Below are 13635 nucleotides of genomic sequence, written 5' to 3'. Positions count from 1 at the left end.
TCCTGCTTTGAGATGGTGATCCTCCATTTCCTCATTTCATTCCTTTTCTTCGTTGCATTCAATCCCTTGTTTTAATGTGATTGAGAGCCACGGCCAAATGTTAATGTCTTAATCCTCACAGGTTCTACTTGATTGAAATGTCAAACCATAATCTCATAATGCCTCGAAATTTCTACACTGATTGTTATTAAGCAATAATAGTATTTGCTTTTCTCATGAATGTTTCATAGGCGCACAAGGAAAGAGGGATTTGAGGGCCTGCTAATGAAGCTTCGGAAGAAAAAGTCTTCCATACCTATACACAAGGTCCATAGTGTACATACACATGAGGCTTTACTGACCAGAAAGCTTGTGCTGCAATGCCAATCAGTCAATTATATACATAATTAATATGCTTTATAACTAAGCATATGGGCAATTACACATGATACTTCTGAAGGAAACCTCTAGTCTAGGTGGTTTTGTGTCGATACGAATGAGAAGGGTGACAGAAAAGGCACTGTCGATCTTCCATCATAGCAATGGAACTTTTTTTCAAATTTTATGCCATTGCTGAGGCAGAGAGAATGCTGCAACTTGGCTTCTTCAAAACAGGCTCCTTGTGAAGGCTGCAGGTCTGGAATTCTTCGCCTTCAAAAGGAGGCCTTCCTGGATAGGACTCTCTCTCTCTCTCTCTCTCTCTCTCTCTCTCTCCAGGCTTCCCTCTCTCAAGATATAACCTTTCCAAATGCACTCATAAATATGTCCATTTTACATCCTTGAACACACTCGTGTGCTTGATAGCCCTGTTTGCCTGCATATTAATTCTGCTCTGTATCTTCAAGCTGTGTACGTGACACCAGTACTCCATCATCCCAGATCTCACACCATCTAAACATCCAAGAAATGTATAGGTTATGTAAAAGCACTAGCATTCAAAAGAAAGAACATGAAGGGCTTTAAATTGAGGAATCAAAACAATACCTGATTCCACTAGGTTCAATAGAGAGACACTTTCCATGTCTCCAGTTGTCCCGAAAGTGCCCAAAAAATACATCACCTTTAGCTGAGTAATACCGCCCTTCTCCATTTGCCTTGCCTTTCCAAAAGTCTGAATATAACCTGTCACCTGTATGAAAGTACAACCAACCCTGCAACAGGCACAAAGCAGGAATGCAAAAAAGTAAAGATTTCATCACAACCCACATCTGAAGATCTGGTAAGCAGTGCTGTTATCAAGAGAGAGGGAGTTCGAGGGTGATGCTTTCAGCACTGTGTGGACTCAACAGAAAAACTATTTCAGAGCAGAAGGAACTTCATCTGCAAGACCTTGCCATGCATTTGATCATCACGCCAACAGCCTTGGAACACATCACCATTGGCATAATAGAATGAGCCAGCACCTGTTCTCTTCCCTTGCTTCCAGAGCCCATCATAGAAGCTACCATCTGCATAGGTGAGGCGACCCTGCGATAATGATGGGCACTACAAATTTCACGTCATTTGCCACACACATTGCAATTCTCACACCGCAATACTTAAAGAGCAAACTGGACTTCTATAAATGTAGTCAAAGATGAGTGTGCTGAAAATATATTTGATATGCACATGCAAACACACAAACATGAGCTTCACCTTTCCCTCAGGTAGGCCTCCATGACAACGGCCTTTGTAGAATCCATTCTTGTAGTTCATTTCCACCAGCCGAGTTAGCTTTTTGGAGCTTCTCTCTGTTTCCTGATCAAGATAAAGTATAAAAAAGTTTACACTAGGCTAAAATCCGTCATTTTTCTATTACATTTGGCAACTTAGAAGCTACATGATTTATGGTGATTTTGCAGTTTAAGCTTATAAACCATTCGGTAGGCTAAAAAGGCTTCAAAAGACTTACACACCAGCATTGATGCAGCACGCTGTGAAAGAATGGAAGAAACCTGCTTTCCTTCTTCATTTCCATCTCTTTTCAAGACCTTCGCAGATGCAGCATTGTAAATGTCTGCCACTGCTCCCAGACCACTGCTTATGACTCTGCTGATGGGCACGGCAGGATCAAACGGTGCCAATTGGTTCCCAGGCTGCCCTAGCCTAGGTCTTGACACTTGCTGCCTGTCCAACATGGGCGGTGCACTTTCAAGAGCATCTGTGGGTTTCACTCCAATTGGAAATTTATACAATTCATTCTTGTCTAATACTACAAAATTTCCTAGCTGTTGTCGGGCTTTAGCCCAAGTTTCTGCAGCAGCAGAATTGGGACCACACTCCCAGCCAAGGTAGTTCCTCTTCTGATCAGCCACAGTTGATTTGCCCCACTCTAGAAAAGAGGGTAAACTTGGAATCCTCCATTTTGGAAACATATCATTGCCTTTACCAGATACTGGCTTCTCTTTGCTTGAAGAAGCACCCCATCTACCAGTCACAGCCATCTGATTTTGAGCATAGCTTGACCCAGACTCCTGCAGTCTCAAGGTTTGAGTAGCATTCTCGCTGGTGTCCTCTTTTTCTACTGACTCTGTAGGTACGCCCAATTGGACGTCTTTCCCCAAAGCTGTTTCTTGAGTGATACCAGGGAAATAGGTATCCATATCAGCTGGAGCAAGGTTCCATGCAACCGCAATATCCTCAGGATCATTTATGTTTGCACCTTTAAAAGTTTCGATGCAGTCAGCATTCACCACTCTCTTTGAAACTGCATCACCTCCTAGAGTATTCTCATCCATATTGCTTTGCAAAGCATTTCCCAAAGAATCACTATTTAGAAAGAGATAGCTGGAATCATCCCAAATTTCCTGTGTATCTCCTTTTGACATTGAGCCATTTGCCAAGTTCTCCGAATCTTCAGCAGGATTTTCCAACCGTAATTTTCTCAATTCACGTCCTTTCAAGCTGTTGGAATTTTGATCACTGTTTCCTGCCAGAAGAGTAAATGGGAAGGAAAGTTCTGGAAACATTATAGACTGCTTTGGTGATTCATAGCTGCTTCCATTGTCAATCCTGGTGTTAGTTCACAGCAAAGAAATCTTATCACTTAATGTTCAAGTGATTAAATGTCCTGTAAAAAATTCATTTACCTTCCAGAAATTATGTACTAAGAGATCATATATACATTAATGAGGAATCTTAGATCCAAACAGTTTAAAATTTCAACCACACTGTTTCTTCAAAAAATTAGAAGCGAGGCTCGTGGATATACTTATGGGTATGATCAAATTTTCACTTCTCTCCAAGTCAGTAGTAGCATTTATATCTGCTCACCAGTTATAAGGCATGTGAAGGTTCATTCAAATGCCCACCAGTTATAAGGCATATACCCTCCTACTGATCTACCTTCAGTACCCTGTATGGAATGTCTCATCATAGGCATATTAGATTTGTTAATGGTAGAATTTTTAAATTAGACTCAACAACGAAAGAAACAAACTCTTTGTAAAAAGTGTGAAATTGAACAAGAAAACGTTTAAAATTTAAAAGATGAACAAAAAGACAGATATAGCAGTCCAATGTAAATCATCATTTGCTTTTGGTGTTTTGGACATGAGGGCTTGTAGTAGAGACACTCTACCCCACATACAGAGATCCACCGCTGCTCTCTTTCAAGACAAGAGAAATGAATTTTGGGGGCAAATGTAGAACAAGAGATCCTTGATTGGAGATCTTAAACGACCCTCCTTACTCTTTTGTCTCACCTTGCACTAGAGATAAATGTAACCATGTGGACTGTTCCATGTTGCTAAGCATTTGTAAAGAAAGTAGAACAAAAATATTTTGAGTTGAATAGAACAATGTGTTGTGACAACACTGGAATCCTTATGACATAAAGATGTCACTACTCATGCTGTGACAAGGTGGAATTTTTTATGCCCTATTACCTTTGCTTTTGTCGAACTTTGAGTGGATAATATTCTCCAATCTCCTATTTCATTAGTTCTCCTGTGAAGCAACGAAACAGTTGCATAGCTGAATCTCAAGCAACTGGTTCTTGGTCAGTAAGTGGTGCATTGATAGACTTGTGGACCATCTATTCAAATAGACCACCCTCCTTTGTATGGAGTCATTGCAATCCATGCTTAGCGCCCCCCCCTGCACTATTAAAAAAGGGGGGATGGGGGGGAGGAAGATTATTTATGACTAGTGGTTAATGAATGGCACTGAGATTGTCTTTATAAATTTAATCCAGATTTCCTTGCAATTACTACAGAAGAGAATATCAACCAATTCATGCTCGTTAGTTAGTACAGCCCATGGTCACATCTAGGAAGTAGTCATGTAAATCCTTACAACTCTCATCGTATGAGCCATTTGCCTGATAGACCCCACGAGATGTTGCTTGGTGGAGGGTATATTGTAAGTAAATGATCTTCATGCAATTGTTGGGTAGCCAAGCAAGGCATCTTCTTTCAAAAAGGGCAGCTGGTGAATCCCTTTCAGGAGATCAAATGGGTGGCGACAATAAAGACCATCTAGCCCATGGTGGGATTCAAACTGGTAGTAGGTGTTAGCTAAGGAGTGAGGATCACACAGGCTTCATGCGTTAATCTAGGATGAAGGGAAGTATGTGTGCTTGGCTCTAGGCACAAGTTGCTCAATGTGGGAAGGACAGGATTTTCATGCAACTGTGTACCTAGGCAGGGCATCTTCTTCCAGCTGGTGAATCCCATTGAGGAGCTCAAATGGGTGGCCACAATAAACGTCATCTAGCCCAAGGTGGAATTTAAAGTTATAATAGGCAGTAACGAAGGAGTGGTGATGATGCAAGTGTCAAGGGTCAATCTAAGGTGAGAAAGAAAGAAAGAAAGAAATTTTATTAAAGTCTTCGGAAGACCGATGGGTCTATGAGACACTGAAAAACCTCGTACAAACGAGCTATGGTAGTGGAGCTACTAAACACGCATCCACACCAATGCAAAATGCACAAAATGCAAGGTGATAGTACAAGTCCCAAGTACAACATAGTCATGTCAGTGGTCGACTATATATCATCATCGTCATCATCATCATCAGGACATCAGGGTGGATAAGGCAATGGGGACATGAAATCAACGATTGAGTGCTGTCGGCCACTCACGGGTGCAGCCCTGGCACGTCTCCTAGTTATAGCTCTATGCCTAACCAGGGCTACTGTGACCCTTGTCGAGCGGGCTCTGACTCTGAACAGGGAGGGGATGTCCCCAAGTGTGATCTGTGTGTCAATCCTTTGTCTGAGCTGTCGGGTTACTAGCTCCTAGTCATGGTCACGTCGATGCCTCATCTCATGGGGGTCCATGTGATTTGGCTGAAAAAACTCCGTGATAGAGCTCTGACAGGAATCAGCCAAGGAAAAATCTGCTCCTATCTCCGTGCTCGAAGAATCCTCTCGCGGTGTCTGAGCCCCTCATGAACGAAACCTGCCAAACATCGCTATCTGGGTAGGAGAGGAATCGGGCCAAAATCCCATAGCTATCTCCGAAGAGGCAATAGAAACGCCCTTGGATCTCATAGTAAACAGGACATCTAAAGATGAAGTGCTCCTCCATCTCAACCTCTTGCATGCCACATAATGTGCATATGCGCCTCTCCTTGGGTAGTCGCTCTGCTCTGTTGCTCTCGATACGAAGTCTATGTGAAGAGACCCGGAACTGCCCAATAGAGATTCTCAATGAGTGGGGTAAGTAGATCTACGTGGGGTCAATGAAACCCTCAACTGTGATATGTAAGAGGTGATCTCTATAGAAGCTAAGCTTCACTGGGAGTTCACTCGGTCTTAACCAGGTCCGAAATGTGTGTAGCTATAAGAGATCCTCACGGATAGCTATTGGCTAAATCTTCATGGGGCCTTACCTGTTGGCAAAAGCCTCATTGGGAGACCATGGGATTGTTGGAATAGATCCTCGTGGGGAGATATTTGTGGCACGTGATTCTTCTATGCTGGCAGCTTGATTGTGATTGGACCATGGAATAGGAGGGTGATTGGCCACCTTTGAAACTAACCACTACATGGATGGCACTTGGTGCCTAGGCGGTTGCATGGCAGTTCTGGCAACTTCTAGTCAAGGCGGTATAGCTCAACATGAAAAGGGAAAATGCCCACCGATCTTTCCGAGGTCATGCTATCTCGGCTAGAGCATAACATTCCTTCCCTCTTCAAGCATCAGCGTACTCGATGATGAAATCTGGGAATACTCTTCGTAACTGGTATACGGATTCCCAGGTAGCTTCTGATAGAGGTAGACCATGCCATGCAACCAACACCGTGGGTATCTTCCGATTGCGCACTTGCATTGTTCCTCGGTCCAGGATTCTTGTTGGTTTGCGTCTTGCATTATCCTCTATCTCCTGAAACAAAACAACACCTTCGATTAGTGAGTCACCAGTATGCAAAAATTTCTTTAAACGAGAAACATGAAACACTGGGTGCACCTTACACCCCGGTGGTAATTCTAATTTATAGGCTACCTTGCCTATTCTTTTTAGAATTAACCATGGCCCACAATATCGAGGTGATAACTTAGCACACTCTCCTGCAGTCAAAGACTTAGTGCGAAGGAACTCTGAGAAAAACTTTTTCTCCTTCCTTAAATTCTCTAGCGGATCGGTTTTCATCCGCATACGCCTTAGCTCTATCCATAGCTTGGCGGATGTTAGCTCTCGCAAGTGCTAGCATCTCCCGCATCTGAACCACAAAGTTCGCGGCACTAGGCACTTTCTGAGGTATTCCAACTATAGTTGGATTCGCTGGTCTATAACCATAGTTCAGTTCAAACGGACTGAACCCTGTAGAGGAATGTTTTCTATCATTGTAGGCAAACTCCAACAATGGCAACCACTTGTCCCAGGTATATTGCCTCAATGACACATATGCTCTAAGCATATCCTCTAAAATTTGGTTGATTCTTTCTGTCTGACCATCCGTTTCTGGATGATCCCCACTACTCATTCCCAACTCAGTCCTTAGTGTCTCAAATACCGCAATCCAAAAATGACTTGTAAATTTGACATCTCTGTCTGACACTATGGATTTGGGTAATCCATGCAGACGAAATATGTCTAATAAACAAATCTGCCACTTACGGGGCACTAACAGATTCTCTAGTTGGAATGAAGTGAGCCATCTTGGTAAGACGATCAACCACCACAAGGATAGAATCATATCCACCTTGTGTCGTAGGCAGCCCTACAATAAAGTCCATGGAAATGCTCTCCCACTTACTTAGTGGTATCTCCAAGGGCTGTAAAAGTCCGAGTGACTTCACCCGCTCTGCCTTACTTACCTGACACGAAAAACGTGTCACATATTCATGAATATGCTTTTTCATCTTTGGCCAAAAGAAATCTCGCTTCACGAGATCATATGTCTTCTCAACTCCTGGATGTCCCGCACATGGACTATCATGGCATTGTTGAATGACTCTCTGCCTGAGATCATTCTGATTAGATACTACTACCTCGCCATTTCTTTTCAACATACCATGCCTTATGGCATATCTTGCATATGTTTGGCCTTTTCTGGATGCCAGGTCATCCTTTTCCCCGGGTTTTAATACATGAGCCTTGGGCCAAAGGCTCTGGACGAACTCGTTCACCTTTTGAGTTTCTCTAATCTCGGCCATTAGAGCACTCTATAATACCGTGAAACTCATGTTATGCATAATGCATGACAATGCATCAGCAACTTTATTATCCTTCCCTGTTCGGTACCGAATCGTCAAATTAAACTCCTGCATGAGTTCTGCCCACCTAGCTTGGTGGCCTCTCAAGTCAGGTTGTTTACTAAAATGTTTTAGAGTATCATGATCAACATCCACATAAAACTCTGATCCATACAAATAATGTCTCCATGTTTTCAAGGCATGGACAACAGCATACAACTCTAATTCATGAGTTGGCCAATTTCGTTGAGAGGGAGAAAGCTTCTTGCTTTCAAAGGCTACTGGCCTTCCCTCTTGGAGGAGAACTGCTCCTACCGCAATGCCACTTCCATCGGTTTCAAGGAACAACGGTTTCTGGAGATCAACTATTTTTAACACCGGTCCTGTGACCACAGCTTGTTTTATGGTGTTAAAACTTTTCTGTTGATTTTGTCCCCATATAAAAGGTACTTTATCTGAGGTCAGATCAGTCAATGGCGATACTATTTCGGAATATCCTTTGATATGCCTTCGATAAAATTGGACAAATCCCAAGAATGATCGCAAAGCGGTCAAACTCTAAGGGATTGACCAAGTCAGTATCCCAGCCACTTTCTTTGGATCCATTTCTACCCCCTCTGGAGTAATTATGAATCCTAAATATTCAAGTCTAACCATACACAGTATAGTTTTCTTCTTATTTACATAAAGTATTTACATAAAGACTGGCTTTCCTCAAAGTACTGAACACTATTCTTAAGTGTTCGTGATGCTCAGTAATACTTTTACTGAATACCAGAATATCGTCAATAAAATGTACTATAAACTTTCCGATATACGGACGTAGTAAATCATTCATAAGCATGACGAATGTAGCTGGAGCATTGGTAAGTCCAAAGGGCATTACCAAAAACTCATAATGACCAAACTTGCTTCTAAAAGCGGTTTTATACACATCCTCGGCTCTAATACGGATCTGATGGTAGTCACACTTAAGATCTATCTTACTGAAAATTACGGCCCCATGCAATGCATCTAGCAAATCATCGATCTGAGCCATCGGATACCTGTGCTTAATAGTGATATTATTCAATGCTCTATAATCTATACAGAGGCGAAAAGTATCATCTTTCTTCCTCTTTAATATCACTGGGGAAGCAAAAGGTGAAAAATTGGGTTGAATCTGCCCCAGCTTGAGGTATTCTTCCAGTTGTCTTCGCACCTCAGCTTCTTTTGTAAAGCTTAATCTATAGGGAGGTCTATTTACGGATTCTGCCCCCGGGATAAGCTCAATTTTATGCTGAACATTTCGCTCTGGAGGTAACCCATAAGGTAACTCATCCCTAAAACAATCAGAGAACTTCTCCGATATCTCTTTAGCCAACTCGGCCATTTTCCCATCTTAGGTAGCCTCAGTGCTAGCCGATGCATCATCAATCGACTCTACCGATGCTATACACAGACACAGAAACTCTTTCGAAGTCTTCCGAATTTCCATGGCTGAAGTCAATGGTCCTTGAGGTAAATCCTTTTCACCTCGCAAAACATATTCTACCCCGTTCATCTTGAACTGGTAAATATGCTTTTTCCAATCAATGGCTGGATTTTTCCAAAAATGCCAAGCCATGCCTAGGGCTATATCTACGTGAGCTAGCCTGGTCAATTCAAAGTCCAGCTTCTCAACATAGTCTTGTATTCGAAGTTCCAACTGGGTAACCCTTTGGTCCCATACTTCAGTTGAACTTCCGTCCGCCATCCTGACCGTATAAGCATAGTCAGACGGACTAGTTTTCAACTTGAGCCTCCTAATAAGCTTCGAGTTAATTACATTGTGTGTTGACGTTGAGTCAAACAACACAATCACATCATGATTGGCTACTTGCCCTTTCATTTTAATCAACTCGGACTCATCGAAAACTGTATATCCCGTTGCTGCCGGCTTTGAAAGGATGTTATCAGGTGCACCGCTTACTAACTTAGTAACAGACACACTTAACAACACAGGTACTAACCTCTGAGAAGGTCCCGCCAATTGCATCTGCATATATTCCGCATTGGGACTCTCCTGCATTTCTGCGTCACATTCAGATATTATCATATTGGCCGTGCGATGATCTTTGTTTAGTGGACAATCTTTCCACTGATGTCGTTGAAGGCAGCTGAAGCACAATCCTTCTTTTCTAGCTTTTTCTTTTTGCTCAGGGGTCAACGAGGACTTTGACCAAGCCCGGGCTGCCATTGGAGTTACTTTTCTTTTCACCCCAACGGTGGTACTTGTCTTTGTTTGTCCCTCAACCGGCTTCGCCTGCTTGGTTTGGCCACTTGGCTGCGAGACACTTGTCTTTGAAGTCCGTTTCCTCTGAAATCCCCCTTTTCTCGGGTACTCATGCTGAGTCCCTGCCTGCACAAATCCACTAGATCTGCCTCTGGCATCCTCATAGTTCAGGGCTACTGCAATAGATTCATCTAATGTAGTCACATATTTAGCCCGAACTTCCATTTTAATCTTGTCGTTCAGTCCATATATATAGTCTTTCAACTGAACCGACATAGGGAGAGGGTCTGTTATTTTCATAACACATTCCCTGAACTTGTCAGTGTACTCTGCCATCGATAAATTCCTCTGGTGAAGGTTTCTGTAAGCATCCCAAGCTCGGGACTCCCAGCCTGCTCTCTGTTTCGGAATCAGCCTCAACCCATGGGCTATTTACGTGACCACATCCCACGCGTGCAACCTTCCCTCTTCAAGAAATCCCGCACCTAGTGTAGACCCTCCTGAAGTAAGCTATTGCTGTAGCAACAACCCGTTGGCAGCCATTTCTAGACAGGGCAAACGAGGGAACGGACTTAGTTCGCTGTCTTTCGGAATTCCCCCTTATTAAAGCCGCACATGCAAAGACTGATAAGCCGGTGCTCGTAGACTATTGCCTCACTCAGACGCGACGCCGTTGCATTGCGCAGGCTTTGAAAGGAATCCGGGACAAGGTTCAACTCACCACTAAGTTCGGGGTCTGCATTGGAAATGATGGGCAACGCTTATATAGAGGAGAGCCTGAATATGTGCGTTCGACTTGTGAGGCAAGCTTGAAAAAACTCGATGTAGATTATATCGATCTGTACTACCAGCACCACGTTGACACGAGAGTGCCTATCGAAGTCACGGTGCATTTCTTCATTCTTGGCCAGTTTCTACGCTTTCTCATTCACAACAGGCGTTGAAGCTATCGGGTCGTCAAACTTTGGAACAGTAGGCGGAGATCTTTTGCTTGTTTGTAGCTCTCTGCGCTCACATCCTTGCAACCAGACCTCAAAACGACAGCTTCACACACGATATGTACAATTTCTAATCTCTCTCGTTTTTGTTGATTCACTGGCTAGCTCACAGGCGATGGCATCCGTTTCTCCTCCCAGCCTCTCTTGGGGATTGCATGTGTATAAAGATACGTAACTTTTATTCCTTCATGCCTATCCACAAGCCCACAATTCCCTAGATGGTTCCCTTTGCCACATGTCATCATTTTAGACCTTTCGCTTGGTGCACCATTTACCCCTCTCTTGGGGCACAATTAAACCATTTGCCCCTTGGCATTCTTACACATTTAGGTGCACCTAGGCCTGAGCACTCAGAACCACCTAGTCGATGCCAATACACCCTCATCTAGGACCTTGGCAGTTACTTCCCTTGACCATTTAATTTACGCACATGAAATATTACAAAAGTCGGTCATCTAAGGGAAAATGCCCACCGATCTTTCCGAGGTCATGCTATCTCGGCTAGAGCATAACGTTTCTGATGGGAGGCCATTAGGTTCCGCTGGCAGTCACCCTGATCACCATCTAGCAAGATATTATCTACACCTTGTGTTACGCTCTAGCCGAGGTAGCATGACCTCGGAAGAATCAGTCGACATTTCCCTTATAGGATCTATTTTTATAATATATGTGTTTGCGCTTTATGTAAATGATCGGGAGGGATTAATGTCAAGGTCCTAGGTGAGGGCTGATAGCACCAGACTAGATAGATCTGAGACCAAGGGCCTAGTGCAAAGATTGTGCCTAGGGGCAAGGAATTAAATGCATCCCAAGAGAGGGGTGAAATGTTGCATTAGGAAGGCCCTATATGGATGACATGTGGCATCTAGATCTATCTAGGGATTTGGGGTCTGTCAAGGCTTGTGAGAGAATGGAAGAATTGTGGATTTATGTGATTTTGAAAAAGCTCTTTCTCTCTCGCTGGGAAGCCTTGGTAGAATTGGCTGGGTGGATAATCATGGTGCTACTCCCGTGATCAGTAAGTAGAAGCTAGGATAGAGAAATCAGGTTACATTTGGTATCAGAGCCCAAGGTTGGGAAGGAGAGAATGAATTGACGCTGGTCAGCGGAAAGTCCTAAGGGAGACACCGATTGATGCAGCGGCCCGTGAGCGGCGAAATTGAAGGCTGGCTGGTCGACGAGCAGTGACGGGTTGATGGCGCATGTAAGAGCTCACAAGCGGGATGTTCGACAATTGCCCAAGGATTAGTGTTGGCCGTCGCGTGGGCAGGGATTCACGTGAAGGGTCGCGTGAGCTCGTGAAGGACCTGTGTGCACGTCGTCCGGGGGAGTGGCCAGAACTGTCGGTGCACGGATTGGTGGTTTGGGAGCGCTGGTGGCGAATCACCCGAGGGTGACGACGAGAAGACTGCCGACGAGATCCGTGAGGAGCGGCGCTCACGTGGAAGGTTTGACGTGCTGCAATGATTCGACGCAGATGGTCCGTGGGCTGGGCGATATATTCGTCGACAGTCCGTAGGTTGGCGTGGACAGCACAATCTGGAGGATACGCGACACCAAAGAAGGCTTTTTATTCGCAGGCAGACAGAGCGTGGAGGTTGCAGGAATTGGAGACTCGAACTGCTTGGAACAAAAAAAAAGGGGTGTGGCTGTTCGTGGATGACCAGGAAGCTCTCTTCAACCCCCATTAGTTTCATGTTGTTTTTTTCCCCTCCTTGATTTAGCCTGTATGAGGCTTTAATGCTGTAGTAAGGACAGATTATGCTTGAGGATATGCCTGTGGGCTTCAGTCAGAGTAAAATGCAGTAGTTTCCCTAGTATAGGGAAAGGCGGGATTGAATATATATGCCTGTGTCAAATACGTAATTAGTGTGCATGTCAGATTGCAGGAGTTCCCTAGTATAGGGAATTGTGTTCAGAGTGTCAATTTGTGATTACAGTGTTCTAAGGGTGTTTAAAAAAAAAAAAAAAAAAAAAAAGCCCCAAAACAAAACACCTACTGAACTAAATGGAAGCAGAAGAAGGAGCTTCCAGGAGGGACCCTGGTGAATCAGGAGTCCGGCCGACCCAGCAGGGATCGCGCCCAGTAGCTCACACTTTATCTGGCAGGATTGCATTGCTGGAAGATGCCTTGCAACAGTTGTTAGCGCAACAATTACAAGCCAATGCAGGGCAGTCCGAGCTTAGGAGAGCGATACATAGTATGTCTGCCAGACCTTCTCGAGAGGAGAAGGGAAAGGCTCCAATGGAACCGGAGTCTAGTGTCCATACGGTCGAGCCTAGGAAGGCTAAAGTGCCAATTATTGCCAATTACAGACCGGAAAAGTATTCTGGTCGGATGAACGACCGTAGCTCCGATGTCATTGAGACCTGGCTACACAAATGGGACGAGGCGTTCGCCATTTGTGAGATCAGAAATGACATCAAAAAGATCCGCGAGGCCACCCATATGTTTAGTGAGGCAGCGGATCGGTGGTGGATTAAACAACAAAAGGATGGCATAGCATCCACTACCTGGGAGGGGTTTAAAAGAGAGTTTAGGAAACACTTCTTACCTCCTGACGAAGCATCCCGAGCTTGGGATCAATATAGGAACCTTCGTCAGAGAAATTTATCAGTGGCAGAATACACTGATAAGTTTCGAGAGAGTGTAATGAAGGTTGACGAACCCCTGCCTCAATCAATCCAAGTGAAAGATTTCATATTTGGATTGAATGATCGAATAAAAATGGAAGTTCGGGCTAAGTACGCGAACACGCTAGATGATGCAATAGCTATAGCC

The 13635-nt window shown here is 44.0% G+C and overlaps 1 protein-coding gene across 3 annotated transcripts in view; it reads right to left on the bottom strand.

Annotated features, from left to right (window-relative positions):
• Positions 1-301: 301 nt before the first annotated feature.
• The window catches only part of LOC147881325 (protein ACCUMULATION AND REPLICATION OF CHLOROPLASTS 3, chloroplastic-like), a 177545-nt gene continuing 164211 nt past the window's right edge, over positions 302-13635 (bottom strand). The window contains exons 10-14 of one of the 3 annotated variants that reach the window (XM_087370128.1): positions 1875-2970; positions 1615-1716; positions 1309-1464; positions 964-1130; positions 302-870 (exon numbers count right to left, since the gene is read on the bottom strand). In XM_087370128.1, coding sequence (XP_087226254.1) covers positions 801-870; positions 964-1130; positions 1309-1464; positions 1615-1716; positions 1875-2970 — 1591 coding nt within the window. In that variant the 3' untranslated portion in view covers positions 302-800. Of the gene's footprint in view, positions 871-963; positions 1131-1308; positions 1465-1614; positions 1717-1870; positions 2971-13635 lie in introns of those variants that run through there. The other 2 variants (XM_087370129.1, XM_087370130.1) reach the window with 2 other exon arrangements.

This window comes from Dipteris shenzhenensis, chromosome 31 (genome assembly GCF_047967505.1).
Source record: "Dipteris shenzhenensis isolate YYH24624 ecotype China chromosome 31, Dip_SZ_1.0, whole genome shotgun sequence".
Classification (NCBI taxonomy): Eukaryota; Viridiplantae; Streptophyta; class Polypodiopsida; order Gleicheniales; family Dipteridaceae; genus Dipteris; species Dipteris shenzhenensis.
Note: the sequence above shows the minus strand (reverse complement) of the source record. Positions and strands in the feature narration are given on the sequence as shown.